This window comes from Colletotrichum destructivum, chromosome 8 (genome assembly GCF_034447905.1).
Source record: "Colletotrichum destructivum chromosome 8, complete sequence".
Classification (NCBI taxonomy): Eukaryota; Fungi; Ascomycota; class Sordariomycetes; order Glomerellales; family Glomerellaceae; genus Colletotrichum; species Colletotrichum destructivum.
The window spans coordinates 2,413,282-2,441,206 of NC_085903.1; the positions used below are offsets into that span (position 1 = coordinate 2,413,282).

At 57.0% G+C, this 27,925-nt stretch overlaps 9 protein-coding genes across 9 annotated transcripts; 4 read left to right on the forward strand and 5 right to left on the reverse strand.

The window, feature by feature from the left end:
• CDEST_12596 (Putative major facilitator superfamily, MFS transporter superfamily) lies at positions 1 to 3,053 on the forward strand. Its single transcript, XM_062928752.1, has 6 exons — positions 1 to 347; positions 476 to 1,083; positions 1,153 to 1,169; positions 1,250 to 1,353; positions 1,422 to 2,475; positions 2,615 to 3,053. The coding sequence occupies exons 2-6, from the start codon at positions 978 to 980 to the stop codon at positions 2,780 to 2,782; spliced, it is 1,449 nt and encodes a 482-aa protein (XP_062784803.1). The 5' UTR covers positions 1 to 347; positions 476 to 977; the 3' UTR covers positions 2,783 to 3,053.
• An 853-nt stretch (positions 3,054 to 3,906) lies between these two features.
• Positions 3,907 to 6,107, forward strand: CDEST_12597 (Putative 3-hydroxyacyl-CoA dehydrogenase, 6-phosphogluconate dehydrogenase-like domain superfamily). The gene is made up of 3 exons (XM_062928753.1): positions 3,907 to 4,115; positions 4,199 to 4,834; positions 4,937 to 6,107. Exons 1-3 carry the CDS (start codon positions 4,043 to 4,045, stop codon positions 6,004 to 6,006), a joined length of 1,779 nt encoding a protein of 592 aa, XP_062784804.1. The 5' UTR covers positions 3,907 to 4,042; the 3' UTR covers positions 6,007 to 6,107.
• A 414-nt stretch (positions 6,108 to 6,521) lies between these two features.
• Positions 6,522 to 8,025, reverse strand: CDEST_12598 (uncharacterized protein; the record flags this gene model as incomplete). Its single annotated transcript, XM_062928754.1, has 3 exons — positions 6,522 to 7,128; positions 7,197 to 7,904; positions 7,964 to 8,025. The coding sequence occupies 3 exons, from the start codon at positions 8,023 to 8,025 to the stop codon at positions 6,522 to 6,524; spliced, it is 1,377 nt and encodes a 458-aa protein (XP_062784805.1).
• A 522-nt stretch (positions 8,026 to 8,547) lies between these two features.
• Positions 8,548 to 9,603, reverse strand: CDEST_12599 (Putative translation protein, beta-barrel domain superfamily). Its single transcript, XM_062928755.1, has one exon. It carries the CDS (start codon positions 9,454 to 9,456, stop codon positions 8,602 to 8,604), a length of 855 nt encoding a protein of 284 aa, XP_062784806.1. The 5' UTR covers positions 9,457 to 9,603; the 3' UTR covers positions 8,548 to 8,601.
• A 1,147-nt stretch (positions 9,604 to 10,750) lies between these two features.
• CDEST_12600 (uncharacterized protein) lies at positions 10,751 to 10,972 on the forward strand (the record flags this gene model as incomplete). The annotated part of the gene is made up of 1 exon (XM_062928756.1): positions 10,751 to 10,972. The coding sequence occupies one exon, from the start codon at positions 10,751 to 10,753 to the stop codon at positions 10,970 to 10,972; it is 222 nt and encodes a 73-aa protein (XP_062784807.1).
• A 661-nt stretch (positions 10,973 to 11,633) lies between these two features.
• On the reverse strand, positions 11,634 to 14,447 carry CDEST_12601 (Putative argininosuccinate synthase, rossmann-like alpha/beta/alpha sandwich). The gene is made up of 21 exons (XM_062928757.1): positions 14,282 to 14,447; positions 14,206 to 14,218; positions 14,086 to 14,138; positions 13,965 to 14,020; positions 13,870 to 13,892; positions 13,748 to 13,782; positions 13,656 to 13,683; positions 13,572 to 13,602; positions 13,464 to 13,520; positions 13,381 to 13,409; positions 13,301 to 13,331; positions 13,162 to 13,241; positions 13,066 to 13,102; positions 12,943 to 13,013; positions 12,666 to 12,884; positions 12,531 to 12,579; positions 12,430 to 12,481; positions 12,265 to 12,371; positions 12,177 to 12,202; positions 11,930 to 12,100; positions 11,634 to 11,850 (listed from the first exon to the last, which is right to left on the reverse strand). Exons 1-21 carry the CDS (start codon positions 14,305 to 14,307, stop codon positions 11,812 to 11,814), a joined length of 1,233 nt encoding a protein of 410 aa, XP_062784808.1. The 5' UTR covers positions 14,308 to 14,447; the 3' UTR covers positions 11,634 to 11,811.
• A 3,216-nt stretch (positions 14,448 to 17,663) lies between these two features.
• CDEST_12602 (Putative guanine-specific ribonuclease N1/T1/U2, ribonuclease/ribotoxin) lies at positions 17,664 to 20,095 on the reverse strand. The gene is made up of 2 exons (XM_062928758.1): positions 19,097 to 20,095; positions 17,664 to 18,967 (listed from the first exon to the last, which is right to left on the reverse strand). Exons 1-2 carry the CDS (start codon positions 19,416 to 19,418, stop codon positions 18,714 to 18,716), a joined length of 576 nt encoding a protein of 191 aa, XP_062784809.1. The 5' UTR covers positions 19,419 to 20,095; the 3' UTR covers positions 17,664 to 18,713.
• Positions 20,096 to 20,523: 428 nt separating this feature from the next.
• On the forward strand, positions 20,524 to 25,681 carry CDEST_12603 (Putative oxopyrrolidine biosynthesis cluster protein G). Its single transcript, XM_062928759.1, has 2 exons — positions 20,524 to 21,374; positions 21,500 to 25,681. The coding sequence occupies exons 1-2, from the start codon at positions 20,594 to 20,596 to the stop codon at positions 21,940 to 21,942; spliced, it is 1,224 nt and encodes a 407-aa protein (XP_062784810.1). The 5' UTR covers positions 20,524 to 20,593; the 3' UTR covers positions 21,943 to 25,681.
• Positions 22,188 to 27,915, reverse strand: CDEST_12604 (Putative AAA+ ATPase domain, ABC transporter type 1, transmembrane domain-containing protein). Its single transcript, XM_062928760.1, has 13 exons — positions 27,356 to 27,915; positions 26,726 to 27,281; positions 26,418 to 26,650; positions 26,030 to 26,363; positions 25,746 to 25,979; positions 24,891 to 25,681; positions 24,672 to 24,834; positions 24,215 to 24,598; positions 24,020 to 24,143; positions 23,882 to 23,953; positions 23,757 to 23,807; positions 22,469 to 23,680; positions 22,188 to 22,407 (listed from the first exon to the last, which is right to left on the reverse strand). Exons 1-13 carry the CDS (start codon positions 27,779 to 27,781, stop codon positions 22,191 to 22,193), a joined length of 4,797 nt encoding a protein of 1,598 aa, XP_062784811.1. The 5' UTR covers positions 27,782 to 27,915; the 3' UTR covers positions 22,188 to 22,190.
• Between the last annotated feature and the right edge of the window lie 10 nt (positions 27,916 to 27,925).

The window sequence follows — 27,925 nt, forward strand, 5'->3', positions numbered from 1 at the left end:
TCTCTTTGGACTTAGCTCGGTGTTAAAAATTCTCTTCAATCGACGTCGCCGAGCATCATCATCCACGTCTCGTCATCTCATCTCACTCCCGGTACGACGACTCTCATTCAGACAGAAGAAGAGGCACACTCCGCACCACGTGGCGAAGGGTAAACCGCCCTAGGCCAATCCCTGCGATCTATCCCGGGACCGGGACCAGCATCATACCTGCATCCAAACTGCAAAGAGCCAGCCAGGCGTACTCGGCGTGTTTAGAGGCTTCAAGAGAAAAGAAAGGCGTGCCGGGAGCTGCGACCTGCATTCTCGGACTGCCATCGGAGGCACCAGGAGACGTCCCCGGCGATCCTGTAAGCTTATCTCTGCGACTCAGTTCGTTACGGGGAGAAAGGGAGGGGGGGGGAGCTTTCACCATCTCGGTCGGCAAACGATCAGATATGATAAGGGACTTGGAAGCTCACAGTGTGTCCTCCCCCAGGATTATCGAATGAATCACTGCAACACTGCGACAGAGCGGAGCCGACAGGTAGGTCGATAACCAGACTCGCAGCGGCGGGTACAACGAGATAAGAGGTTATTCCCGAATGCCGAACGGGCGACAAAACGTCGACGGTCTGCTGTCTCCATCTCCCCCTAGTTGCCCGCCCGCCCACGGAACGGCCATTGTCCACCAGATACCAGACCGGCCCTGTCTATCGCGGGACCCCTGCTGTTTATTCCTGTGACCATATTCCTTATCTCTTGGACGATACCGGCTTGCGATAAGTCTCACGACCGCATCTGCCAGCCATCTCGGCCAACAATTTTTGGGCTGAGGTGTTGCGTCCATAAGAGTCGGTCCAGCTTCAGTAAAACCTTCTAGGTGAACAGAACGGTGAGACTCGGTTGAGCAGCTCCATATTCAGGCCGTCTCGCGCACCGGCACTACGACTAAGATCTACAAAGAGGCGTCTCAGTCTGCGTCTGAGCATCTTTCCACAATGGCCCTCGACAAGATCCGCCAATACCTGAACGTCGAGTACGCGCCGGGGGAACGCAAGCTCCTGAGAAAATGTGACTTCTTCATCTTGACCTTTTGCTGTCTGAGTACGTGGGCCTTTTATCGATCTTGCTCATCCTATTGTTTGTTGGACGCCAAGCTGACCGGCTCTTTAGGCTACTTGGTGAATTATGTGAGTGATACTACTGGTTTTCGCCGTTCTCTCGTCGTGCTCGACTTGTCCGGGCCATAAGCGAGTCCTGACCTTGCCAGCTCGACCGCACCAACCTCAACAATGCCTACGTCTCGGGCATGAAGGAAGAGCTGGGCTTCGTGGGAGACCAGCTCAACCAGATCAACACTTGCTTTACTATCGGGTGAGCGAGCACCCTGATGCGATCCCCCACTCCACCATCTCCCCCCTCACCCGACTGACAAGCACCAGCTACGTCCTCGGCCAAGTCCCCTCCAACCTGTCGCTGCACTACGTCAAGCCGCGCATCTGGTTCCCGCTGATGATGGTGGTCTGGGGCGCGCTGACCATGTGCACCGCCAGCGTGCACAGCCCGCAGTCCATCATGGCCATCCGCTTCCTCCAGGGCATCGCCGAGGCCTCGACCTTTGTCGGCACGCACTACATCCTCGGCGCCTGGTACACGGAGCGCGAGCTCGGCAAGCGCAGCGGCATCTTCACGGCCTCGGGCCTCGCCGGCACCTTCTTCGGCGGCTTCATCCAGACGGGCATCCACGCCAGCATGGACGGCCTGCACGGCCTCAGCGGCTGGCGCTGGCTGTTCATCATCGACGGCCTCATGACGCTGCCCGTCTCCCTCTACGGCTTCCTGTGCTTCCCGGACACGCCGCACACGACGACGGCCTTTTACTTCAGCGAGGACGAGAAGGCCCTCGCGCGCGCCCGGGTGCCCGTCGTCGTCCAGGAGGAGCGGTCGCCGCTGACGCTGCGGTTCGCCAGAAAGGTCCTCACGTCGTGGTACTGGTGGGGCTTCGTCGTGCTCTGGATCGTCGCGGGCGAGACCGAGTCCTTCAGCACCAACGCGCTGCTGGGGCTCTATATGAAGAGCCACCCGGTCAACAAGTACAGCGTGGCGCAGCTCAACAACTACCCGACGGGCGTGCCCGCCGTAGGCATCGTGTCGACCCTCTTCTGGGCGACGCTGACGGACCTGCTCGGCGGCAAGCGGTACCTCGTCGCCTACTTCATCGGTATCACGGGCGTCGCGACGTCGGCCATGGTGCTGGTGGCGGCCCGGGACCCGACGAGCGCCGGGTCGACGACCGTCGTCTTCGGCGCGTACTACTGGGCGGGCGCCGTGTACGCCTGCCAGGCGACCTTCTTCGCCTGGTGCAACGACGCGATGCGGTACGAGGAGGGCGTCTTCCGCGGCGTCGTGCTGGCCGGCATGAACCTGGGGAGCAACGCCGTCAACGCGTGGTGGAGCATCCTGTTCTACGGCGCCTCCATGGCGCCATGGTTTACCGTGAGTTTTCCTTATTCTTTTAAAGGTTTTTTTTTTTCTTCCTTGTTGCCGAGGGACCCCCCAAGGACTAAGCGGAGATGTCTGGTCCTTTGCTTCGCGGAGTGTGAGTTGGGCTAACCAAACCCTTTGTGTGATGCAGAGGGGCATGTGGGCCATGATCGCCAGCTCCATCGCCCTGATCGTCTGGACGAGCGGCCTCACGTACCTGGCGCACCGGGAGGAGCAGCGGAGGGTTCTGAACGCGGAGGCGGAGGAGACGGGGTCGGTTGCCAAGAGGTCCGACTCGAAGGACGACGATGCCGTTTGATGCTGCTGCGGCTGGTATGTGGAAGCATGCGGGGATGTACTGAGCAGGAGAATAGGACTCGTTCTATGCATGAGTCGCTAGTGAGGGAAACAGTAGATTGTGCCGACGTCCTCCAATGTTCCGACGAACTGCTGTTAAATCAGTTTCTGGTGACAGAGCACTTAGTCACTGTCGTCAAAAAGGAATGGCCTATCAAATGCCATCAACCCCCAAACCCCCCTGCCAACGTTAGTCAATCCCAGTTGGAATTAGAAGCTGTCGAAGATCCCATTGAAACCATCTCTGTCAGCATGCGAATTCTCACGTAAACGGACACCAGTCGGGTGGGAGAGGAGGGGAGGGAAGGGGAGGGAAGGGAGGGTATTTCGAACCGTGGCAGAGCTGTACGCAGAAACGGAATAAGATCCGCTGTCAACTGCACTGCTCGCAAGTCGCCTTTCCGCGTTCCACGGCATTGACACTAGCGGGCCTTCCCCCCCATCTAGCCCTAGCACAGAAGCTCGAGATGCCGAGGCCGGGGATACTCGTCCCACTTTACAGGCGCACCGGTGCCGAGGCCGGCGCCATAATAAACGGAGCCGCCCCGCACGATGCCGAGGTGACGGCCTTGGGCCGGGGTGTGACCCCTAAAGGCTTGCATTTTGTCAAACTGCTCGAGGCCACACCAGTAAAACATTCATGATTGACCCTTGAAGTACTTGAATATCCAATGGATAACCCATATCTACCCGTAAGCATCGTTGAAAAGGGTTTCACAACCAAAAGTCGGTTCCCTTTCTCCCTCTGTGATCTACAGTGGACCCCTCCCCCCCCTCACGAGTCACGGCGACTCCGACCCCCCGTCCTCGGTACTGAAACCCGAATCCTTGGACCAAAAGAGTCAAGAAGTTTCAAGGTCCATCGATCAGGATTGCGTCATACCCACCTCCGTCAATGCGCCCTTTCTGCCCCTGTTACCGGGGGCTTGAGGACCACTTACTCATCGTTACCGGACCGGTGATGACTAACTGGACGGGACGCCGAGCGCGACCGGCATGTCCGGAGTCTGTCCATTGAATGACGACGTGCTCCGCCGAAAAGCTTCGGAGGGAGGCTTCTTCTAGCTTGCCTTCTATCTGCGTATATATTAATGCATCTTCCCTCGTTTAGAATTGCTTGCTGTGATGTCCCATTCTGCACTGTAGATCGTAGATCATACAAACATCATACAACCACATCATTAACCATTAATCCCCAACTCTAATACACGTTTTTGCACACATGGCTCCACCATCAGATTACCGCGCCCGTCCCGTTGCCATCCTCGGAGGCGGCGTGTTGGGTCGCCGCATAGGTAAGCACACGAGTTCCCTCTTGTGTCGCGTCCCCGACCCCCCGATGCAACAGCTGACTGACCACCGTCCGTCCACCAAACAGCCTGCACATGGGCCTCCGGCGGCTACAATGTCCAGGTCCGCGAGCCGGACGCCAAGCAGCACCAGCCCTGCCTCGACTACGTCGCGGAGAAAGTCGACAGCTACCCGGCCTCGGGCACACGGCAGCCCGGCACCGTCCGGGTCTTCCAGGACCTCGAGACGGCCGTGCGGGACGCCTGGCTCGTCATCGAGGCCGTGCCGGAGCGCATCGAGATCAAGACGGACACCTTCGCCGAGCTCGAGGCCAAGGCGCCCGCCGACGCCATCCTGGCCAGCAACTCGTCGTCGTACCGCTCGTCCGAGATGCTCGGCAAGATCGCGCGCGAGGAGACCAAGGCTCGCATCATGAACACGCACTACTACATGCCGCCCAACAACATGGTCGTCGAGCTCATGACGGACGGGCACACGGACCCGTCCTACTTTCCCTTCATGACGGCGCGGCAGAGGGAGGTCGGCACGAGGCCGTTCACGGCGCGCAAGGAGTCGACGGGCTTCGTCTTCAACCGCCTGTGGGCCGCCATCAAGCGGGAGACGCTGTCGATCCTGGCCGAGGGCGTGTCAAGCCCCGAGGAGATTGACGCGCTGTTCTGCGAGCTGAGCAAGCGCGGCCTGGGACCCTGCCGGATGATGGATGGTATGTTTTTTTATCTTTCGCCCTCACTCTCTCTCTCTCTCTCTCTCTCTCTCTCTATTTGAGAAATCAAAAACCAGGGACTACTTGACTAACGCCGAACAGAGGTCGGTCTCGACACCGTCGCCTTCATCGAAGACCACTACGTCAAGGAGCGCGGCCTGTCGCCCGAGACCACAGTCGACTTCTTGCAGCGGGAGTACCTAGCCAAGGGCCGTCTCGGCCACAAGTCGGCCAAGGGCGGCTTTTACCCGCACCTCCCCAAGATCGTCGCGCTCGACCTCGGCCTCGCGAACCCGGAGGACCAGACGACGTCCGGGCAGGTCCTGCAGCTCTCGGCGGAGGGCCACCTCGAGCGCGTCCTCGCCGAGGGCCAGCACGTGCCCGACGGCATCGACATCGACCGCGAAACGGGCCGCATGTTCTGGACGTGCATGGGCACGCCGGGCGAGCAGGACGGCGCCGTGTTCTCGGCCAACGTGGACGGCAGCGACGTCAGGTCGCTCTTCGCGCCGGGCGCCATCAACACGCCGAAGCAGCTCGTCGTCGACTCGGCGTCGGGCAAGATCTACTTCAGCGACCGCGAGGGCATGCGTGTGTACCGCGCCGACCTGGACGGCGGTCGCCTCGAGACGCTCGTCGTGGGCGGCGACGACGCGTCGGACCTGCGGTCGTGGTGCGTCGGCGTCTCGGTGGCGCCGGGGCTGGGCAAGTTCTACTGGACGCAGAAGGGCGCGCCCAAGTCGGGCCAGGGACGCATCTTCTGCGCGAACATTGAGATGCCCGCGGGCAAGACGGCCGAGACGCGGGACGACGTCGTCTGCGTGCTGGGCGACCTGCCGGAGCCGATCGACCTCGAGGTGGACGAGGCTGCGGGCGCCCTCTTCTGGACGGACCGCGGGGAGATCCCCAAGGGCAACACGCTGAACAGGGCGGCCATCGACGCGGAGACGGGGCTGTTGGCGGCGGCTGCCACGGGCGACGCAAAGTACGAGATCCTGGTGAGGCACCTCAACGAGGCCATCGGCGTCAAGCTGGACCGGGAGAACGGGCATGTGTATTTCAGCGACCTCGGGGGCAGCATCTACCGGTGCAACGCGGACGGGTCGGAGAAGAGGAAAATCTTCGCGGACGACAACCGGGCCATCTCTGGCATTGCCATCTTGCGGGCTTAGTCTGGTACGGGTATGGGTATGAATACGGGGGTTTTGGGAGAGGCGTTTCGGTTTGGGAGGTTCTGGTATGATGGTATTCTAGAGAGATATCCTATGTGAACAAGGTTTCAGTGTTCAACCTTGTCCGCCTTGGAATGGTGCTCAAGGTTTGGCTGCTTTTTCTCGGATATCATGCGTGACTGATCTGGTGCCAGAGAGACCAGGCCAAGGCCTCTTTCCATTCCAAGCGCATCCCTTCGGCAAGAATGAGGTATTAAGGCAAAGAAAGGGTCGATGGCGTTTCCAAAGTAGTAGTGGTGGCCGTAGTTAATAAGTTGGGTGTGAACTGTCTTGTATGTTCGTCCGGGGCAACCAGAGCCCCGATACATCCTTTCTCATGGTCAGAAGACCAATACCATGCTCTACAGATCAAACAAGTATCACGCTCTGAAATGAATCCGATAGAGACCACCATTTATAATGAAGTAGCAATGTCAAACATATGCTTCTTCAATAGCTTCGGACTCTTGACTCTTTCATCCTACAATTCTAAAGTCAACAGGTCCTGACTTCGGCACCACCAGCCTCGGCCGTCCCTCGTTGTCTGCAGGGTCAACAACTCGGTCTGCAATCCAACTGGGCAACGCGACTGCAGTCTCGGCATGGTCTTCGGCACTGCCCCAGTCCCACCAGTCCACAACCGTCCCTCTGAACCCGTACGAGAAGATGTCGCCCGGTGCTGCGTCCGCGGGAATCATGCTCCGCAGATGCGTTGTCGTCGTCCACGACTCCCCTGGGCGTAGGCTGGTGAAGTGTTCATGGCTAGCGACGTGGACAGGCCTATCGGGGCCATCATATAACCGAAACCCCTCGTGGCCGCCGTCGTCCTCCTCACAATATTCCCACGGCCCGTCGACGTCACTGCCTCGTCGGCGGTATAACCGGAAGCCATCGCGCCATGGATCGTCTTCAAGAGCCATGACAGCCCAGGAGTGGAACATTATCGGCCGTGTGGCTTGTTTGATTTCGCCTCCTGGTCCGCAGACGCCGTCATAAGTAACCGTCACAATAACTTTGACCTGCTGTGTCCGTGTCATGGTCGGCGCACACTGCAGCGTTACGGAAAGCGCCGGCGACCCCGGGCTAGAGAAAAAGTCCCTCTATCAGTCTTGTCTTGAGAAAAAAGTCTCTGGACGGCCGGGAGCACTTACACTCTCTCACTCGGCCGACGGGGCGGGGGTGCCTCCTCATAGAACCTCATGTCCTGTCTTGCTTCCTCACGCCGCCACCGCCACTCTTCCAAGTTCGCTTTGTGAAAGCCTTCGTTTGCCTCGAGCGTGTCCCGCCCCGGCCGCGGCGGCTGCTCCGCCTGCGTTGTGAACGAAACGCGAGCACCTCCGGGGACCACCAAGGACGGCCGGGTCTCTTGCCCGCCCTCCTGACCTTCGGCTGCGGCCTGCCGAGTTTCTGTACCGGAAATGTCCCGGTCTGAGCTCCAGTCCCAGAAAGCAAGCTCCGCTCCGGGGTACAGCAACGTATACCTGCCATCGGCTTGAAGCACACGGTAGTAGCGCTCCGGTAGCAGCGCGTCGAGACGTGCTTCGCCCCCGGGCGCGAGCGTGAACCAGAAGTCGGTCTGGCCGTCTGTGAGGGTGCGTCCCTCTGCCTCGGGAGGCTCTGTTAGCCCGTCGTGTTCGATAGCAAGCTGCTCAAAGCTATCATCGTTGTCGGTGGCGTGACGTAAGACTATGAGGCCCAAGGGGCCAAATGCCTCGAGGCTGGGGTTCCAGCGGACAACACACGGGCGATTTACTCCGTCCCTCTTTGCGCGGCGGAGGACGAACTGCACCTTGTACGGCAGAGTGAGAGACATCTGCGACGGGGCCTTGACTTCGAGAAAGAGACGGGGGGTCGTAAGCCTGTAGGAGAGAGAGACTACACGGTTAGAGTGATCACGGAAGAGATTGTTGGAACTCACGTAATATCATGTTTGCCAAGGCGAAGGAAGCTAGAAATGTCGTGGCCCATATTACAGGTCATTTCTGTTTCAGTATGCTCATACTGTAAGACGGAAATAAGCAAGATGAGTAAGGTTGAACTCGAATTGAGGGATATCAAGAGCAGCTGTCTGAAGGGGTCCCCGCTCCTCTGCAGGACGGTCCGCATATTATATTATATAAGCAGGGATGTGAGCTGTCTCCTCGGTGTGCCGACTCAACACCGTAAACCTATCTTACACGTGAGTCTAGACTACGCCACCAGGATTTCGGAGAGGATTCCTCTTGTCGACATTCAGACCATGTACAATCTCAGAGTACATGAAAGCAACCTTGTCAGCTTCATCAAGTCACCGGGATGTCCGAGAGGAGTTCGTCAGATGAATGAGACCTTGACGTATCCACCACCGAACCGTAACCGTTTCCTGTCTCATGGACTGTTAGACAATCGCCCTTGCTGCGGAAAAGAGACTGAATCGTTTCATCTGAATCAACGAGGAAAAGTCGACGAAATGCGTAATCATGCAGTGTAAACCCGGCATCTTAAGACTCCCTCAGCCCATCCATTTTGCTAAAAAAAAAAAAGAAAACCACCCCGGGTCTCATCACCTGCCCCACCTCACTTCAAGGCATAGCTGACCTTGGACCGCCCCTTACTCCTCGAGATCTTCTTGACGACGGTCTCCCCGCACAGGTCCGTCGAGTCGACATGCGTGCCGCCGCAGGGGTAGACCTCGGCGCCGACGACCTCGACGACGCGGAACTTGCCCCCCGGCGGCGCCAGGCTCCGGTCCGGGATCAGGCGCTCGAGCCCGCGGCGGCGGAAGTCGTCCTCGTCCCAGAAGTCGACGCGCACGGGCATGGCGGCGGCGATGTACTCGTCCAGCCGGGCCTGGATGGGCGCCTTCCAGGCGCCGTCGATGAGGCCCTGGAACTCGCACGAGGCGGCGTCCGGGAAGTGCGAGGCCTTGAGCTCGTCGAAGCCCTCGACCTCGCCCTCGAGCAGGTGGCGCACGGCGGCGCCGAGCACGTGGCCGGCGGTGTGCAGGCGCGAGTAGAGCAGGCGCTTCTCGGCGTCGATGGCCTGGTCGACCTCGTCTCCGGGGACGAAGCGGGCGGCGGTCGTGGTGGCGTCTTTACTGGTGCTGCTGCTGCTGCTGCTGCTGGCGAAGCGTCCAAAGTGCAGGACCTGGCCTTCGCGGACGGCGTCCATGCGGACCGAGGCGACGGCGAAGGAGGCGCCCGAGGGGCCCGTCATGGCGCCGACGTCGGAGGGCTGGCCGCCGCCCTGGGGGTGGAAGATGGTCTGCTCGGTGACGACGACGTGGTCGTGGTCGCCGCCGTCCTTGAAGAGCTGGCGGTTGGGCTCCTCGAGGTCTGCAAAGGGGCGGACGGCGGTGACGACGGTCTTGAGGGCGTGCAGCTTGGCGTTGTGCTGGAAAGCCAGGTATGTCCTGGCTGCTATTGACCCCATGTCGGACTGAGGGAGTGGGGGTGTCTGAAGTGGAACAAAAGAAGATCAAGAGGTTATGATGGCCACGGCGTGTCCATGTGTGTGTGTGTGTGTGTGTGTGTGTTTCTTGATGCACGAGACTCTGCTGAGAGTTGAAGATGCTGACTGCTAGTAGAAGTAGTTGACAAGATGACACAAAGGGCGTGGAAGGCGACGAACCCCCATAACAATATGTGGCCCAAACGATGCATCTGCAGGGGTCTGAGTGGATCCTCAACTGGCTTGTGCGCGATGTCTCTAAACCCCTGTCGTGATTTGATATCAAGTCAAGTCTTTACAACAAGATTACCTGGCTCTCCTAGTAGTATTAGCTAGCCTTGATCAGGCCCTGCGCCTGAAGAACCTTTAGAGCTTGCTTGTAGGAGCAGGGTTACATATTTGGACTAGATATTAGACAGGTACTTATCCGAAGTCGAGGGTTTTTGATTCATCATCCACCTTTATTCTTCCAGACGAGAAATAGAAAACAAACCCCCTTCGTGCTTTGATAAACATAACGTAGAAGATGCCTTCCAGATGTGATGGAACTGATGGGACATACACGACACAAACTGCGAAAGCAGGTTCGAGGCAGGTATTCCCATCACCTTCAGCAACTCTAAGCCTTGCTAATCTATCCTGCTGTTTGCGAGACAGCCTAATGATCACAGCGCTTCGTAAGGTTCAGGGGCTGACCACTACACCATGGGTAGTTGAAGTGTGTTTCCCTATCTGGCTTCGTTCCAGCAGTCATTTGTACGAGTTGCAACAAGAACATAGTACGTTCAGGACCCAAGACAATTCGCGGCAATCGACTATCGACTCAAGAAGAGAGTTTCCGTTTAGAAACACTTCGAGGTTGGTATCTCAGAGTTCTTGATTGTAGCGCGTAGGCAGCCGACCGGCTTAGGGGTATCATAAGAAACACTTGGACTGCTGCGCCTGCCTGCAAGTGACTGGCGAGGTCGCTGTGCCTGTTTGCTCTAGTTGACCTGGTCGTCGCGGTACGCGTATCTACTAGAGGTATCTGTAGGTATGTATGTACCTGGATACTGACCGGGTTGCCTGGGCGAAAATACACCGACTGGCTTTTTCCTTAGACGATACAGGGGCCCCAGTTCTCGCTAAACAAGTTAATTGGTTCAACTGTGAGATCTGATGGAATCCACAGTGGATATTTGATGCGCACCCGCTTGGATCCCCCCTGCTGATTCCTTCTCTCGGTATCACTGCTGAACCGTGTGCAGTGCAGTCCACCAGCCCAGACACAACCAACATGGCCGACAAAGATCCCGAGTCCGCTTCTGATCAGAAGGCCCAGACGATGGCCAAGGAAGCGAAGGATCTCCTCGAGATGCACGCGGACATGCTGAAGAAGGAGCCCGACAAGTCGTCTTCGACACTGGTCGCGCGCAAGCTGCGCAACGTCGCCCATTTCTGCAAGGCCATGAGGGACTGCGGCGACGACGAGGCCGCCCTGAACCACTTGTACAACTAATACGCAAGCAACCCCGCCCCGAGCCGGACCCCCCTGGCGCCGACCGACGTTTTGTCTCCAAGATTATGAAGAGAAGATAATATGTCCATCCTCGGATTCATCGCCAACGCCTCTTTCGTCCAGGGTAAGGGACGACGACCTGAGCGTGTCAACAAGCTACTGACTAGCCGTCATGTCTGGGCCACCGTCTGGGTGACCCCCCTTCGACACCATGCATGAAGACATGGAAAGCCGACATTGACAACGGCGATCCGTTGGACATGGAATGGATCCCTCTCCGCCTTACAAGACGCTATGCCTCAGCTCATCAAGTACTGTAAGTTTATATTCCGTCCTTCATCACTTGCTTCGCAACTCTCTGACAAAACTATGTCTAGGGCGACGCGAGAAGATTGGGCGAAAGCACCCGCATCATGCAGATGTACTACCGTATGGCTCTCGTAATCCGGCTCCCCGGTGCAGATGAGGGTAGCGTCGATACTGAGGATGGGACTGATTAGTCGGTGGACGAGTCAGCCACCGGATACTGGGATGTGGATTAAAACACAACTGAAAATGGCGAGACGATAAGGGTCCGGATAGAGGCCAACGGATCAGTCTGGATGAGGGGGCAAAGCTGGGTCATCCATTCGAGTTCTTCCCACTGGGCAGCCAGCTAGCTGACTGCTTAACATGTTTTTTATCACTTATATACTGCCTGTGTCGCAACTTTCTTTTCCTACCACCCTCCAGTTTTTATTTTTTTTAATTAGACTACCACCATCTACCTTTTAGTCCGAGAACTCCATTCTTACCCCCCGAATATGCGCCACCTTCAAAGGGGACAATGCTTGACCATCTTAAAACTCAATGCCAGCCTCAGCCATTTGGAGACCGTACTGCATAACACAGATCAGTATCCAGATTTTTAAAATTAAAAAAAACCACTCGCGGGAGAAAGGAATGCGTGTGACGTACCTTCTTGAGGCGGATGGCCTGGATGGTGATGAAGCCCGAAGTGTCGGAAGGATCAAAGGTGGTCAGGGAATCCATGGAGGCATCCTCCTCGGAGTACAGCTTCTCCTGAGAAGTGCGGCCCAGGACGGCGACGTGACCCTTGTACAAGCGGAGGCGAACCTCGCCGTTGACCTATAAAACAAGAAAAAGGACGTTAATCAACTTATGCCCCTCCCGCGTCTGTTACATCAAATGGGAGGAATCATACCCGCTGCTGAGAGAAGTCGAGACTGGCTATTATACGGGTCAGCAATCTTGTCATATTTGGACCTGTCCGTGGGAAGGGTGACACATACGTTGCAAGAAAGCCCGCTCAGGGCTGAAGTACATGCCGTTGTAGAGCAGCTCGGACCATTGCTTGCTCAGGTTGTCGCGCAGGGACCTCAAACGACCGTCCATCACACTGGGAATCATCAGCATCTTCCTCGTTACTGCGTATGCAAAAACACGAGGCTACTTACAGGCCCTCGATGGAGATGTGAGCAAGACGGAGGATAGTCATAGCGGGCGAGTCTACATGTTGTTAGAACCTTTCTCTCGCGCTTGAGCGTACTATGCCTACCGTAAGCGCCCCTGGACTTGAGGCCAATGAAACGCGACTCAACAATGTCCTACAGATATTTGTCAGCTATGTTGGCCACAGAGTAGAAGGGTGGGTAAGGGGAAAGTGGTTTGTGGATTGGGAGGGATGGCTCACAATGCGACCGACGCCGTGCTCACCGCCGACCTTGTTCAGCAGAGTGAAAAGCTCAACGGCATCAGTGGATGTCTGCTGCGGGGTGACGACTTTCACGGGAATGCCCTTGTCGAAGTGGATGGTGATGTCAAGAGGAGTATCAGGGGCCTTCAAGGGGGAGACGGTCTTGGTCCACATGTCCTCCGGGGGGGTCACATTGGGGTCCTCGAGGATGCCGGCCTATATTTGGTGTCAGCTGCGTGGGATCAAAGCAGAAAAAAAAAAACAAGTAGGATACCTCGTAGGAGCAGTGGGCCAAGTTGTCGTCCATTGAGTAGGGCTTGGCCTTGGTGGAGGTGACAGGAATGCCTAGATAGCTTTAGTACATGTCGGTTGAGCCTACATGGTAACAAGTGTTTACCCTTCTCAGCAGCATAGTCAAGCAGGTCGTTGCGGCCCTAGGAGAGGGTCAGCGATGTCAGTATATACCTGAGGCGGCAGTGGTTTGGTATCTTACTTGGAAGCGCTTGTAGAACTCGGGGAGACGCCAAGGGCTGATGCAGCGAATCTGGGGGTTGATGGTGTAGAAGGCAAGTTCTTGAATTGGTCAGTGTTGCTTCGAGCTGAAACAGAAAAGATAACAAGACATGACTTACCAAACCTAACCTGGTCGTTGCCTTTTCCGGTCTGCAAAGTCTTAGCAAAGCCCAAGGAGGAGGATTGGGTGTTCGCTTACGCAGCCGTGAGACACGAACTGGCATCCCTCTGTTCAGTTCATCGTCAGTCGGATTTCACTAGCTTGAAACGGAGATCGAATACCTCGGGCGGCGGCCTTCATCATGCCACGGGCAATCACAGGTCGAGCCAAGCTCGTTCCTGTAGGGCGTTAGTTTCAAACGTGTCCATCCGTGATGGACTCTAGCGTACCCAAGAGGTATTGGTCCTCGAAGATTGCGTTCTTCAAATAATTAGCTTCACCACGCAAATGTGGCCAGGAGAGTGAGGCCCTACACATTGGACAGCCTTCCAGCAAAGCTCCCTGTGCACTCAAGTTAGACTAACACATCTTTCTGCGTGGCCCGAAGTGCTTGTTGGTAACCTACTCAACAAACTCGCGTTTGAGGTCGTCAATGATCATCTGCAAGTCCGTCAGCGATCAGCTGAAGAAGCTAGATCGATGCAGTAGGCTACAGAGCCATCCGTCGCTTGCATCAGTTCGCCGTACCTTCTTGGCGCCAATCTGGAGAGCTGTACGAGGGTTGTCGGTCAGCATCGGCATGGCCAGTAACATATACAATATTTTGGTTCGGCCTGACTCACCCTTCTTCTCGACAGCAGCCCAATCTTCCTCCTGGCCGATGTTGCTGAGGTAGCAGCTTGCGAAAAGTCAGCATGACGGGGATCCAGCAGCTTGATGCTCCCAGCAGGCCCAAAAACTAACACAACTTCATATTGCTCCTCCAGCAACCACTTGAGGATGGCCGACGTATCAAGCTGCAAAAATTAGCATATTGGTACTCCGTGACGCCGTCGAGGTCGTTGTGGAAGGTCCTGAGCCTACCCCGCCTGAGTATCTAAATCGCGGACTTGGTGTCAGTGCAGTTCCTTCCGAGGGGGATCAATTGGGGGACACGCACGCCAGGCACACGGTTCCCTTGGACATCTTGAATGATTTAGGTGTAGAAAGGGCGCGAGAATAGCTATTGTCCTAGGGGATCGAGGGCAATTGACAGCAGTAGTTACGTCGTGAAGGGGCCGTTGTGGAGTGACTGAACGCGCTTGTGGTGGAAATGCTTGAAAAGTACCTTTCAGAAAAAGAGAAAAGTCACTTCCGCAGGAATGCCTCAGGCTCCCCACACACATGAGTCATCTAGTCGTAAAAACGGTTTTTCCATGCCGCTGTCCACACTTTGCACTCCCGATGTCGGGATGCAAGGTTCCGGGTCTGAGCTGAAGATAAGAAAAAGTCTATCTTAGAAACGCTGTGGCTGTTTTCAAACTAGGTAAGTGAATCAGGTGGTCTTGGGCTTGAAACATCCGTGGTGCTGCATTTCCAAAGAAACCTTGTGATGTATTCAGTGTTAATTAGATATGATTCTTTCCGCAAGCCATAGCTCACTTATTAAACGTAAGGCTTTAAAGTATTTATCAAGATGCTACAGCAGACAGTAATCGCTGGTCGAGTTATAGAAAAGAGGATAGTTTCTTTGCTGATGAGTCCGCCTATTAGATGGGGCCTCGAAAGGTTAAGTTTTCTGTGTTTTTGTTTTATTTTTTCTTCATCCTGTACATCTGTGCGATCTTGTGAGGACGGCCTTGGCTACGTACCTTAGTGACCCCTGTCGAAGTGATCTGCATAGCTGGGAAAGATCTGACCTTCTCCCCCCCCCCCAAGCAAGGGCTGCAACAGCTGCATTAGAGGAGGGGGAAAAGTCAATCAAGGGGTCTGATACTAGGGACCAATCTATCGCATGCATCAAGTTGACCTGAATGGACACCTGAAGGGCTAATTGAGTCAAATCAGCAAGATAACATTTTGTTGTCTTAAACAGCAATGGCTGACTGCTGTCACATTTTGATAGAATGCCTTGAAGTTGGAGTGTTCAAGATGACTCAAAGCGGGAATGAGTTCTACGGTCAAATCTGTCAATCGAAGATGAAGACAAACAGCGCGAGCTTGCGATTGACGAAGAGGGCCTCACAGACAATGATGACAATCCTGAGAACGAGATGACCTTCAGCTCACATCTTCTGACCGTGACGGATTTTGACAAATTCATTCAACGTCTTGATCAAGTCAGCAAAATCCAGCCAATCGACTCTTGTGAGTGCATCGTATCCCGAAACCACCTCTTCTTTATGCTAATTTTGGTATCTACTAGTACCTCTACGTATTCGAAGATCCGTTCAGACAGCCAACAAATAGTATTCCAAGATTCTGAAGACACTCTTTCGAAAAGCATGCAGATACACCGACCAACCTGTTTCTGAAGCATGGTTTGAGCCGGTTCTTTGGGCCTGGAGGACAAGAAATAACGACCCTGAGGTTATTGACGACATCTTGAGGATTCTATTACATCCAAACGTTCGGTGTTGGAATGCCGACCGGATTATCGACGATGGGAAATGGAGACGATGGGAAATGGAGACGATGGCCTGGCTGGGCCAATTAGATCACACGGATCTATCTCCGTCAGAGTGGGTCTGTTTGGCCAGCCATATCACGGCCTTCGTCGATTGCTGCCCTTCACTTGGAACCTTCCTTCCACAACCCAAACAATCCACGAATAACCTCACTTTATTGAGCCATTCGTTTACTCGAGTGACTCTGTGATACCAAACTTCGTTCTTTATCGAGTAAGACACGCTACAGGCCAGCGAGATCTTGACAATCTGACACACAACTTGGTTTTTCGTTGTTGGCATCTACTTCCTGCTAGGCCAACGCCACTCGTCTCTCTCAGACGCTGGAAATGTTTGGCGAGCATCTTAGACACTATACAGTTACGGAAAATGTACAGCAAACGCCCGATTTACTGAACACGACCAGCAAATCCAACTTGCCAGCCGAGACATCGAGCGGAGCAATTAGCCGGTTCTCCCTCAAATGACGAGGGATAGGATTTGAGACAGAAAAGAACGACTTTGGATTTACCGTAGACTCGCTCAGGAAGACTTCAAAGAAGTGTTTTGGACGTCGTTATCTGTGTTTCCGGTGCCAGAAGACAGCGGCCCTATCCCTACCCATTTCCATTTGTTCTTGGCTCTAGCTGAAGCGATTGCTGTCACCTTTATGGGGACGCTTATGAACCCAGATTCCAGCTTATCGGCCAAGAGGTGGGGTGGGCATCTTGGCTTTCGGAATTTCCTCAAAAACAAAGCCATCAGCTTTCCGACGCCTACGGTTCGGGCTTTCGGCAGGATGGTGGACCTAGGTATTTGACCTACATGCTCCAGAGGGATGTTTGGGAACAAATTGGGCGTAATATGTACACATCCATCCCTACTGGAAATCTTGCTAACCCCAGAGTCACGTCTTAGCAATACCTCCTCAGAACCTGTGTTTTCTCCCCGGTTCGAAGAAAAGACGAGACCTCCAGAACCGCGATCGGGATGTTGTTCGCCATTTCTTTTGGAAAGCGCTTGTGGAAAAACATGGATTGGAGACTGCTCTCTGGCAACATCACGGTGAAGGAATCACGGTGATGGACAAAGCCAAAGGAAGATCAAAATTGATGGGGCCAACATCGCGTCTCAACATTACGTGTACTCACTGACTTCGTGACGTCTGTTCACAAGGACGTGTATGACGGTTACAGTGATCCGGAAACCGCCGACGAGTGGCAGTTTTGGACCAACGTCTGGTGTCTGCTCCCAGATCGCGAACGGGGAATCGAGACGAGCGGGGAGGGTCAAGGACCGATTTGGGTGGGTTCTAGTCTACACCCGAGCAGGAAAGATGCCGGTCAAAGTCGAACGTGTCAAGGTTGCTCTTCGCCAGACCTGGATCACAGCCGGTCCCGATTCCTCTTCGATCTAGAACTCACCAGTGTAGTCGAGAGGTCATTTTGGTCGACTGTGCTTTCTCAAAATTCCTCAACCCCGATCTCTGCCCTTGATGGGTCATTGCTCTGCTGAAGCATGGCGATGTCATGTCATCACTTCGGAAAGACCTCGCCACCAAATACCGCATCCATCTGAGTCCGGTGTAATGGACGAATCGATAACATGCTTATTTCTGAGATCGTATTTGAACTTACAGCGCTCAGTGATTGTGACCGCTGAGTGAGTTAAGTGAACTGAGTGATAAGACAGTTGGTTTGAATAAGCTTATGTACAGGAATTCAACTGGATGGGGCGGAAGCGCCTGGATGAAGGCGTCGGCCTGCCTGATGATCTCGATCGCCACCGTCCGCCTCCCTTCCTTATCGGTATTCTAGAGACGGCCTCGGCTGATGTGTGCTGGATGGCAATCCTGTCCCAGAACGGATTCGCGTCCTAGGCCGTCTTCGCCGGCTTGTTTTTCGGGGTCTTGTTGTCGTCGGGCCTGGGGTCGTTGCTCCATAGGAGTTTTTGAACTGGGTTTTTGTTGGCGGCATGCTACTTTTCAACCGACTATTTGGCCGACTCTTTGGGACACAATCTCAAGGCAACGCTATAAATAGAACAACCAAAAAAGGACCGACAGATGCTTACTACCTTATAGATAGGGATGGAATCGCATATTCGCTTCTTGGATCCCCGGGGCTCCGGCCTGGTTGCTGCGTCTCTTTTCGAACCCCAGGGCTGTGGTGGAGCAAAACTCACAGGTTCTCATATTGGATTATCAGGGCGGTCGCTCACGTGAGGGTAAATTGCAGCGATCCTTGACAAGCCGCGCCCAAGGTTGGTGTTGGGTAGTAACGTGAGCACGAGGCCGAGAGGCAGACTGACGAGCAGACTGGCATGGTGTTGATGTAAGTGCAGGTCAGCAACGTAGGGCAGGGAGACAATGAGAATGGAAGTGAAGCAGAGGACTGTTGATACAGTTCAAGAAACCGGGGGGGAATCGTTCGTTGAAAGTCCAACGACGAACCCGGACATGGCACTTTGCTTGCTACGCAAAAGTCAATATGCAATAACACGTCCTTGGCCTAATCATACGACTCAACGACCCACCCATTCCGTCACACTGGCCGAACTCCCAGCTGGTCGATCCTCAAATAAAAAGCTGAGCTCGACAGACCAGCCATCCATTGAGGCGGCCTTGACAACGAAGTGAACAACTCCGCGGAGTACGCGACTCAGCTTTGGATAGGACGTCTTTGTTTTGGAGATCAAGGTTCAGGACCAAAGAGGCTTTCCATCCCCACCCCTCTCACCCATGCGTATCTCCTAGACGGGGAAACCGTCTCCCCAAAGCGACACCGGTGGGAAAACTTTGTTGCTCGTTCTCTCGATCTGAGATCGACCCGGCGGGATGGGCGCCAGATCGCACATGAAAGGTGAGTTTGACTGCCTGGTCGACTTGCAAGTCATCACGTGACCGTTTCTTCTGCTCGGGTGTTTTGTGTCGCAGACTGGATTGCATCATGCGGCAAGGGCCAGCAGAGACAAGATGGACACTGCGGCGCCGAGCGACGTCGGGCCCGACAGGGCGGACGCCGCCGAGGTGCCATTGCTCGAGGAGCCGCCGCCGCCTCCTCCCGACGAGGATGACTTGGTCTGGTTGCACGAGACGAAGCCGTTGCGTCCGGAGGCGCCGGTGTGCGTCATGGCGCCGACGTAGACGCAGCCGCTGCGGTAGTCGGGATCGAAGACGATACGATCGGGCCCGGGAGACCCTGCGCATGCAAAGTCAGCAAGGGTCGCGCGACGGAAGGGGACGACATCACGGCTGCGGTAGTGGTATGGCTCGTGGTGATGGCGCTGTGAGTGCGAAGACAAGAGCGGGGGGGGGGGCTGAGACTTACGACCGGTGTAGTTGCCCGAGCTGATGATGGGGAACTCCTGGTAGGGCCCCGAGCTGGCGAAGGCGAGGTTCTCGCGGTTGTTGAAGCGGTGCGGGTACTGGCTGGAGCCGAGCTGCTGGTTGGCGGCGTGGAGGCGGCAGCCCTCGGCGGTGGCCTCTTCGATCTGCTTCTTGGAGTAGCGGTTGTCGCCGCAGGTGACGGTGCCGATGTTGGCGGTGCCGACGTCGACGGCAGCCTGGCGCTTATCGAGCGCGGCAATGGGGTTCGCGGCGGCGGAGACGGCGCAGAGAGCGAAAACAAGGGCGGGCTTGAGGCAGACCATGGCGGCGGCGGCGGCAGCGGCAGTGGCAGTAAGTGATCGGGAGAGATGTGAGGTGAGCGAGGTGAGTTAGATGGTTCCTGGCGCGGAGAGGCTGGTTGGTGTGAGGTTTTTTTGTGAGACGAGGTCGGGTGAGATGAGTTGGGGTGAAATAAAACTGGTGAGATGAGTTTTTTTACACGGAGATGAACGTGAGTCTTGGCGGTCGGGGCGAGCGGTGCGATATGGAGGATGACCGAGAACCTTCAATGATGGGATGTTTCCGTAACGCTGGGTGAGACGCAGCGAGGTGAGCAACGGTAACGTAAGAAGGAGTGAGTGTCCACAAGGGAGAAACAAGGGGAGGAGGGGAGGAGGGCCGGCCCGCGACGGAGAACAGCAAACCGTTTGACTGATTATTTATTGATTGATCGTCAAATGGGGAGGGGCCAGATGAGGTTGAGCCAGGAGAAGGAAGAGCTGATAATTAAATGAGACACGACCGACCGTGAGAGCCCCAGGGCGATGAGCGAACTAGAGGTAGAGGGAGGGGCCGGGCGGATGCCGAGTACTTGGCCCGGCGCTACGTTTCCGTCCGCCAAGTTCGGAGACGCCTCACGTCCAGGTAGGTGGTTCAGCGCCTCAAGGCTACCGGCCGGTTCACTTCAGTGGTCCCCAAACAACCCAAAACACGCACTCGCCTCACGTCGACAAATTCACTTTTCAGGCGGGTGACCGAGCAGGGGACCACGCAGAGGCCACACAAGGTAGAGGTACCTACTTCCACCAAGCGGCCAAGCGGCGAAGGTCTCCATTCCGAAAGTCACGTGGATCAGAGTTTGCACCAATCAAAGCTTGACTAAGAACATAAGCTTAATGTGCGCCGCCAGTGTTTCCAGAGGCCGCCGTCTCCACTCGGGTGGTTACACCGGGTGTCCATTGGCCGGCTCATTTAACCGAGCTTTTCCCATGGGCCAAGAGCCGATCGAACCGAGACATGCAAATGGGCAGCCAGCTGGCAGATGCAGCTAGCTAGCTAGCTAGCTACACATATTTCTACAGCTCAGCTGCTATTGTCACACACAGCCACTCTGACCCTTGAAGAGCTGGAAGAAAGAGGGCTGGGAAACAACACTAACGGAGAAAAAGAAAAAAAGAAACCCGAATCGAGAACACAGATTATACCCAACCTTCAGTTGATGTTTGGGCTGCTGCCCTTCCGCTTGGCGACGCGCCTTCCCCTCCATCTCCTCCATCCCCTCCATTCCCTACTGACCCTCTGCTGCTCCTACCTTGTATGTGCACTCCTTCCCGCGCGACGTGCGGGCCGAATGTGGACCCGGTACACACAGTGCACCGTAGCTGCAACAAGCGTCCGCACGGTGACGACGTCAGTGAAGCAACGACGCCTCCACGTGGGGAAGCTGTCACCTTCCTGTTGCGACATCGCCGCCGTTGAACACGTCCCTATCTGCCATATCTGGCACATCCCTCATATCTGTCACATTCTTCACCATCGCATCTTTCACATCCGCCAAGTCTACCACATTCATCACGTCCACCGTTTCCGTCATTATTGCCGCAATCCTCCAAACTTGTATCGAGAACTCGAAACACCCCTCATTATGAGCGTCAATAGCGTCATCTCGGCGCTGCCCGCCTACAAAACACTCTCCGCCTTCGTCCACTCCGGCACCACCGACCCCAAGGCCCTCGACGACACCGTCCAGGAGTTCAAGGACCTTGCCAAGAAGGCCGAGTCTGAGATCGAGGACTTTCTCTGGGACACGTACAATGCTATCTTCGCCGTCGCCAGCCAGACCCCTGCCGAAAAGCAAGGCCCCCTCGTCGAATTTCTGCAACGCCTGCGCGCGACCACCGTCACCGCGTCGGATGGGCAGCCTCTCAAGCTGAGCAACCAGGTCGTGTGGAAGGATCTTCCCACCTTTGGATGGGTAGCCCGTGACGTGTGGAATTTCGGTAAGTTTTCAACCACTACCCATCCTGAGAGACATTCCGTCACATACCAAATCACACGTTGAAAGTGCTTGGCACCGCTGTCACCACATTACATATGAAATTCCCCTCGCTGACCTTGACTTTAGATGCTCTCGACTCATCCGCATCCAAGGAGGACAAAGCCAGCTGGGATAACCTGACCGCGTTCGTCGCCCAGCTGACAGGCCGCGCCGACTCCGCCGACCCCCAGGACCCCTTCGACTTCTCTCTCTACGGCCTCTGGGCCCTGCGCACGGCCTTCGAGGAGGACCATCCCGCCGACGCCGACGTCGCCGCAGCCGTGAAGCAGGCATACCTGTGGATCAAGTACTCGGGCGACGCTCTGCAGAAGCTGAGCGCCAAACCCCGCAACTTCGAGGGCAAGTCGGGCCAGGCTGGCGCCAAGTTTGGCGAACGAGAGTGGAAGGGTCTCAACGAAGAGAGATGGGCCGCCTGGACAGAGGCGTTTGCGTCGGCGCAGGCTTCGTTGACGGATGACGAGGTGAAGGGCCTTGCTGGAAAGGCTGCCGAAAGCATGAAGAGTAAATGAGCGGGTGGGGAAGAGACTTGAGACATGAAGAAGGGACAAAGAGAAGAGGATGACTGGGGAGCCCAACTAAAAAAATCACGAAATAATGAGGTTTAATACCCGGATATAGAAGATGGATATTCTGAAATCAATTTCTACGAGCCTACGGAGTTCCGACAACAAGACGAACCCCACCAACTGCTTTTGCTCGACGGTTTTCCCGGGCCTGGAACAAAAACAAGACGAGTTGCATCGGTAACGAGCCCAGTTCAACCTTCCTGGAGCTTCCACAGCGAAGCAAAGACGCCGCCCTTCTCGAGCAACGTCGCGGGGCGGTCGAACTCGACAACCCGTCCGTCTTGAAGCGTGACAATTTTGTCAAAGTCGGCAACGGCCTTCAGGCGATGGGCAATGACGACAACGGTCCAGCCTTGAAATTCGCTCCGGATTAGGTCTTGGACGACTTGTTCCGTGGCCTGATCCAAACTGTTGATGTGTATATGTTAGTAGAATGCTCTCAAGTCTACCAGGAACACCAAAAGTTTACCTGCTGGTCGCCTCGTCGAGGAGGAGAATGCGACTATTCCTCAAAACGGCCCTCGCCATGCAGAACAGCTGCTTCTGTCCCGCGCTCAACCAATCCGTCTTCAGATCCGCCTCCAGACCGCCCTTGTCCTCAAACAAGGCCTTGAGGCCTGTCTTGTCCAGGGCGGTCCAAACAGCGTCGTCGTCGCGGGCGTCGAACGGATCGAGGTTCCGGCGGACGGTCCCTGGCAGGAAGAGTGGATCCTGAGGGAGCGCCACCAGCGACTCGCGGAGCTGGTTGATGGGCACGCTCGCGATGTCGACGCCGTCGATCTCGATGGTCCCGCTGGACGGGTCGTGAAGCCTGAGAAGAAGCGCGATGAGAGTCGACTTACCGCTCCCCGTGCGGCCGCAAATGGCCACCTTCTCGCCGGGGTCGACCGACAGCGTGACGTCGCCGAGAACCTGGTGGTCGTCGTCGTATGCCGCCGAGACGTTCTTAACGTCGATCTTCCCCTCGATGGGCCACTCCTCGACGGCCACGGGAGTGTCCCCGTCCTTGTCCTGCTCCGACGGCGTCTCCGCCTCGAACTCCCTGATCCTCGCGACGGCGCCCAGGCTCGTCTCCAGCGTGGCCCAGTTGTTCAGCAGCCCCGTTAGCAGCTGTCCGAAGCCCATGACGCTGACGAGTGCTACGCCGAGCAGGCCCGGGTCGATGGCGTCCCGCAGAGCGACGGCCAGGCCGACGAGCAGGACGGCGAGCCCGGCAACGACAAGATTCAGCACAAGGAGAAGCCAACTCTGCAGGCTGCTCATGGCGTAGAAGGCGCGCTGGGAGAGGTCGAGGCGGGCGAGATTCTCGGCCTGGCACTCGGCCGTCCGGTCCATGGCGCGGACGGTCACGAGGCCGGCGAAGGAGGCGATGAAGTGGGAGAAGATGGGCGACTTGGTCTCGATGTCGAGCAGGCGGACCTGGCGCGAAGTCTCGAGGTAGACGCGTTGGATGGCATAGAGGACGGCGGCAAGAAAGGGGATGGCGAGGGCGAGGTAGCCGGTTGCAACACAGGTAAGGATCACGTCTGCGATGGTTAGGGTGAGGCCTGCTGGGGTCAGTAAAGCGCAACCGGGCGTGAGTGAGATGGTCTCGGGAGGCATGGGGAGGTCCGTACTGTCGAATGTGAGAAGGAAGGCGATTGGGAGCGGCAGGTCGACGAGGTTCATATCCTGGCTGAATCTGAGAGTGAAAAGGTGTGATGTATGAGCGAGTGCTCCGAGATATGGTAAGTGAAATGGGCCAAGGGTAGGTTTACCGGTTGATGACGACGCCAGTATCAGTCTTGACAAAGAACGACAACGGGGCGCTGGATGATCTGTTAGTTTCCACCCCGAAAACACGGACAGTCCTTGGGCACGTTGTCACCCTCAGGAGACTCACGCGATCGCAGCCTTCAGGACGCTGAAGTGAAGCCCCTTGGCCGAGTGGGGGACGACGATGACGAGGAACCAGCTGGGCGACACACGGATCAGCACACCCTGTAACAGACGACAAACGGGACGTGATAACTAGACTCACAAAACCTCGGCCGTGAAGGTCACTTCCGTCATGACGCCCCAGAGGATGTAGACGCCCGCCCACAGGCTCACGCTCTGCTGTCCGCCGCCCTCGTTGGCCGCGACCCAGAACTTGACCCAGAGACCTGTCACAAACGTCAGACTATCCATTGTCCGCCAGAGAGCCGTTGGTTGATGGGACACAAGGGTATCTTACGCTGCATGGTCCTGCAGAACGTCTGGATGAGCACCATGGCGAGGAACAGCGCGAACGACGGGATCCCCATGGATTTGATGTAGTAAAAGAGGGAGCTCGTGTTGGCGGCGCCGCGGGCCCTGGGGCTCGGCGAGGACCCCGACCGGCCGGCCGAGACGGGCTTGTCTCTCTGCGTGCCATTCTGTTGCTTGGGTTGCACTGCCTCAGAGGAAAGCTTATTGTCGTCGTCGCCATCAGTGTTGTCGGTGTGGCCGCTCTGCTCTGAGACGTGGAGCGAGCTGACATAACCCCCGTTCTTGCTCAACTCCTCGTACGAGCCCCGTTCGGAAATGGTGCCGTCGGCGCCGAGAGCGACGATGGTGTCGGCGTGACGGAGCCATTGTGCTGTGATGGGAGCAGTCAGGAGAAGCTTCAACTTCAAGCTGATAAGAACAAATGGGTTGGGTGTGTGACTTACCATTGTGAGTTGCGAGGATGACGGCTTTATCCTTTCCGCGCAGGAGTCCCCCCGGGCCGAAGAGCGCGTGAAAGCACCTTGAGGCCGTGTTCGAGTCGAGGCCCTTGAGGTTGTCGTCCATGATGACGACCTGCTTCCCACTGTAGACAGCTCTGGCGAGTGCCTTCGCGTCGTTGTCAGCACCGAAATCTGTTATTCGACAGGAACTGGAGATCTTACAACACGGTGCCTCTGCCCGCCGCTGAGGGCCGCGCCAGAGGTCCCGACGAGGGTCTCGTCGCCCTGGGGCAGCAGGCCGAGGTCCTCCTCCAGCTGGCAGGCCCGTATGACCTTGCCGTAGAGGTCCGGATCGTGACCGGCGCCAGAGCCGCCGCAAATGTTGTCCCTGATGCTCTGGTTGAGGATCCAAGGGTCCTGGTCGCAGTACGCCACATCGGCGGTCGCGGTGTGGTACTCGACGCTTCCGGCGATGCGGTGGGTCTCGCCGGCGAGGGACTTGAGCAGCGTGGACTTGCCGGAGCCGACGGGGCCGACGAGGATCGTCAGGGTCGAGGGGCAGATGTCGAGGTTCAGGCCGTGCAGGATCGGCTCGGCGGCGCGCCAGCCAAAGGAACCGTCCGAGACGGTGATCAGCGGCTGAGACCGTGCTGGGCTTTCCGTCGTCTCTCCGTCTTGACCGCGTATTGGGGATCTCCGGGGCGTGAGCCGGCGGATTTCATCGCGCTTCTCCCTGACGAGGAACTCCTGGATCCTGTCGAGACACCCAATGGTGGAGCCCAGGTTGTTGGGGATCATGACGAGCTCGGTGACGGGGCTGATGAGGATGCCGAGCAGGCTGAGGGAGGTGAAGGCCTGGACGACGTTCAGGGGCGGGCCGCCGGACAGCTTCTGGACGACGGCGAAGGCGGCGAAGGTGATGGAGGGCGTCATGATGGAGGGGAATTGTCCTGGAAAGGGGTTAGGCCGAACAAAGAGAGGGGCAGGGATGTCAAGAGAGTTCACGGTGGAACCTAGGGAGGGGGAGGGAGGGGGAGGGGAAGGGAACAGGAGTGTCGGTTTAAACGAGGCTCTCACCAATGACGACGTTGACGATCTGCATCCTGCGGAACCTTTTGGACTCGTCGAGCTCGAAATCGCGCAGGCCCTGGATCTGGTCCCGGACGATGGCGGACAGGCCGCTCATCTTGACGCCCCTGACGGAGCCGATGATGTCGGTGGTGATGCCGACGCGTCTCTGGATCGCCTGCATCCACCGGCGCTGGCGCGGGGGCACGAGCTGGCCGACCCTCACGCCGGCGGAAACGCAGACTGCGGTCGAATCGTTAGCCTTTTGGCTTCTCTTGTATATGTAAGTGTACACAAGGGTGGAGGGAGATATAGAGATGGAAATAGAGGGAGGAACATCGACTCACGGATCGCCACGACGACGGGGGCCACGCTGACGCCGCCGAGCTGGCCGGTGAGGATGCGCAGCGCGACGGCCAGCTGGAGCAGGTTCGGGACGATGGAGAAGGACCAATGCGCAGCGACGTTGATGCGCTCGACCTCGGTGCTCATGAGCGAGACGGCCGCCTGCGAGGTGCCCGTCTCGGCGCGGAGGGAGAGCATGGTCTGGTAGATGAGGGCGACGAGAGAGCCCCTGAGGCGCGTGATGAGGCGGTTGGTGAGCTGGCCGCAGAGCTGGGTGGATATCTGGTCCGGTGTGAGCAACTTTCAGCCTTGTTCTTTGGGATGTGTTTGACCTACGGCGAGTCCGAGGTATGTCACGGCGAAAGCGGCGACGAGCCATGAGCCGAAGGAGGCGTCGGCGGTTCCGTCTTCGTCGTGGTTCTGGATATACTGGATCGTCGTCTGTACCAGCAGCGGCTGCACGAGGCCGAAGCCGACGACAGCGAGGCGTGGGATGTGGATGATGAGAACCTCGACCCAGAACGCACGCAATACGGCCAGCGCGAGAGCATGACTTCGGTCCGGGTCCGCTGATGCGTTTCCGTCAAGCTCCGGTCAGCGACTTGTACTGTATCAAAATGGGGGAAGGGAGAAGCTGAACGGACCTTTCTGCCATGCCGAGGACAGCTTGTCGAGGACCCTTTCGCTCGAGAGAGCCTCGTCCACCGGCTCCAGATCGTCGACGGTGAGGTCCTTGCGCCAGCCGGACGACAGCAGCGGAAGGATCCAGAGCGCGAAGGCTGTGCCAAAGATGCCGGACGCCTCCTCGCGCGAGATGCGGCGCGCGGGGATGGCAATGACGGCGGCTTTGGAGCCCGACTCGGCAATCAGCAGGAGGATCTTGATGATTAGCTGGACCGGGAGGAGCTGTCTGGCCTCGTCGTGGACGGGTCCGCCCGCGGAGAACCAGGCGGTCCGGAAGCGGGCCGCGTCCAGGACGATCGTGACGAGGAGGAACGTCTGCAGGAGTGCGGAAGGGGGGCGGGACTTGCTGTGCTCCAGGCGGGATACGAGGAGGAGCAGGAGACTGGAGGCGAGGGAGAGGGACCAAGATGCGACGGTGATGCCCGAGGTTGCGTCAGGAGGGGTGTTTGTAGTAGTAATCCAGACCAGGAAGAGCAAGGCGGCGAGCTGGAAAGCCGGAAGGGCTTGCCAGAGGATCTGTGGATGTGAGTAAGCTTGCGGGTGGTTGAGGGTATCGTGAGTCAGGAACAGCAAAAGAGAGCGCGGCTCACCATCTTGCGCGTGAGGAGACGCGAGCCCTGAGGTGATTCCGGCCCAGGAGTCGGCCGGCGGTATCCGATGAGCCCGGATACGAGAGCGGCTGCGGCCGGCGCGACGGCGAGCGATGACGGGAACAGGAGGAACAGGACGACGGCGAGGACGATGCAGCCGGCGAGGTGGCGGGAGGCCAGGACCGAGCCCTGGGACACGACGGGCTTGCTCCACAGCCGGAGGCATCGGTGGAGGCCCCAGAGGATGGCGATAGAGCAGGGGACGATGGAGAAGAGGATTTCCTCGTCGAAGAAGTTGGAGGCAAGGGTTCCGCTGCATAGAGGAAAGCTGGGCGTTGCGGTGTTGGAGCATGCGAGTGTTTGCAGCAGGACCGTCTGCCCGGCCGTCGAGCGACGCGCCGAGCGAGAGAAGCCGAGAGCGTCCATTCACGGGGTCGGTTGCGTCAGGGCCTTTTGGCGTGTATCCGGACGCATCTGGGTTGTTTGTGGGATGGGTTTGAGTCCTGTCACTGGTTGGGTGAAGCTGGACTGAAGTACCTTATATCAAGATGTGAGATGGGTTATATCAAG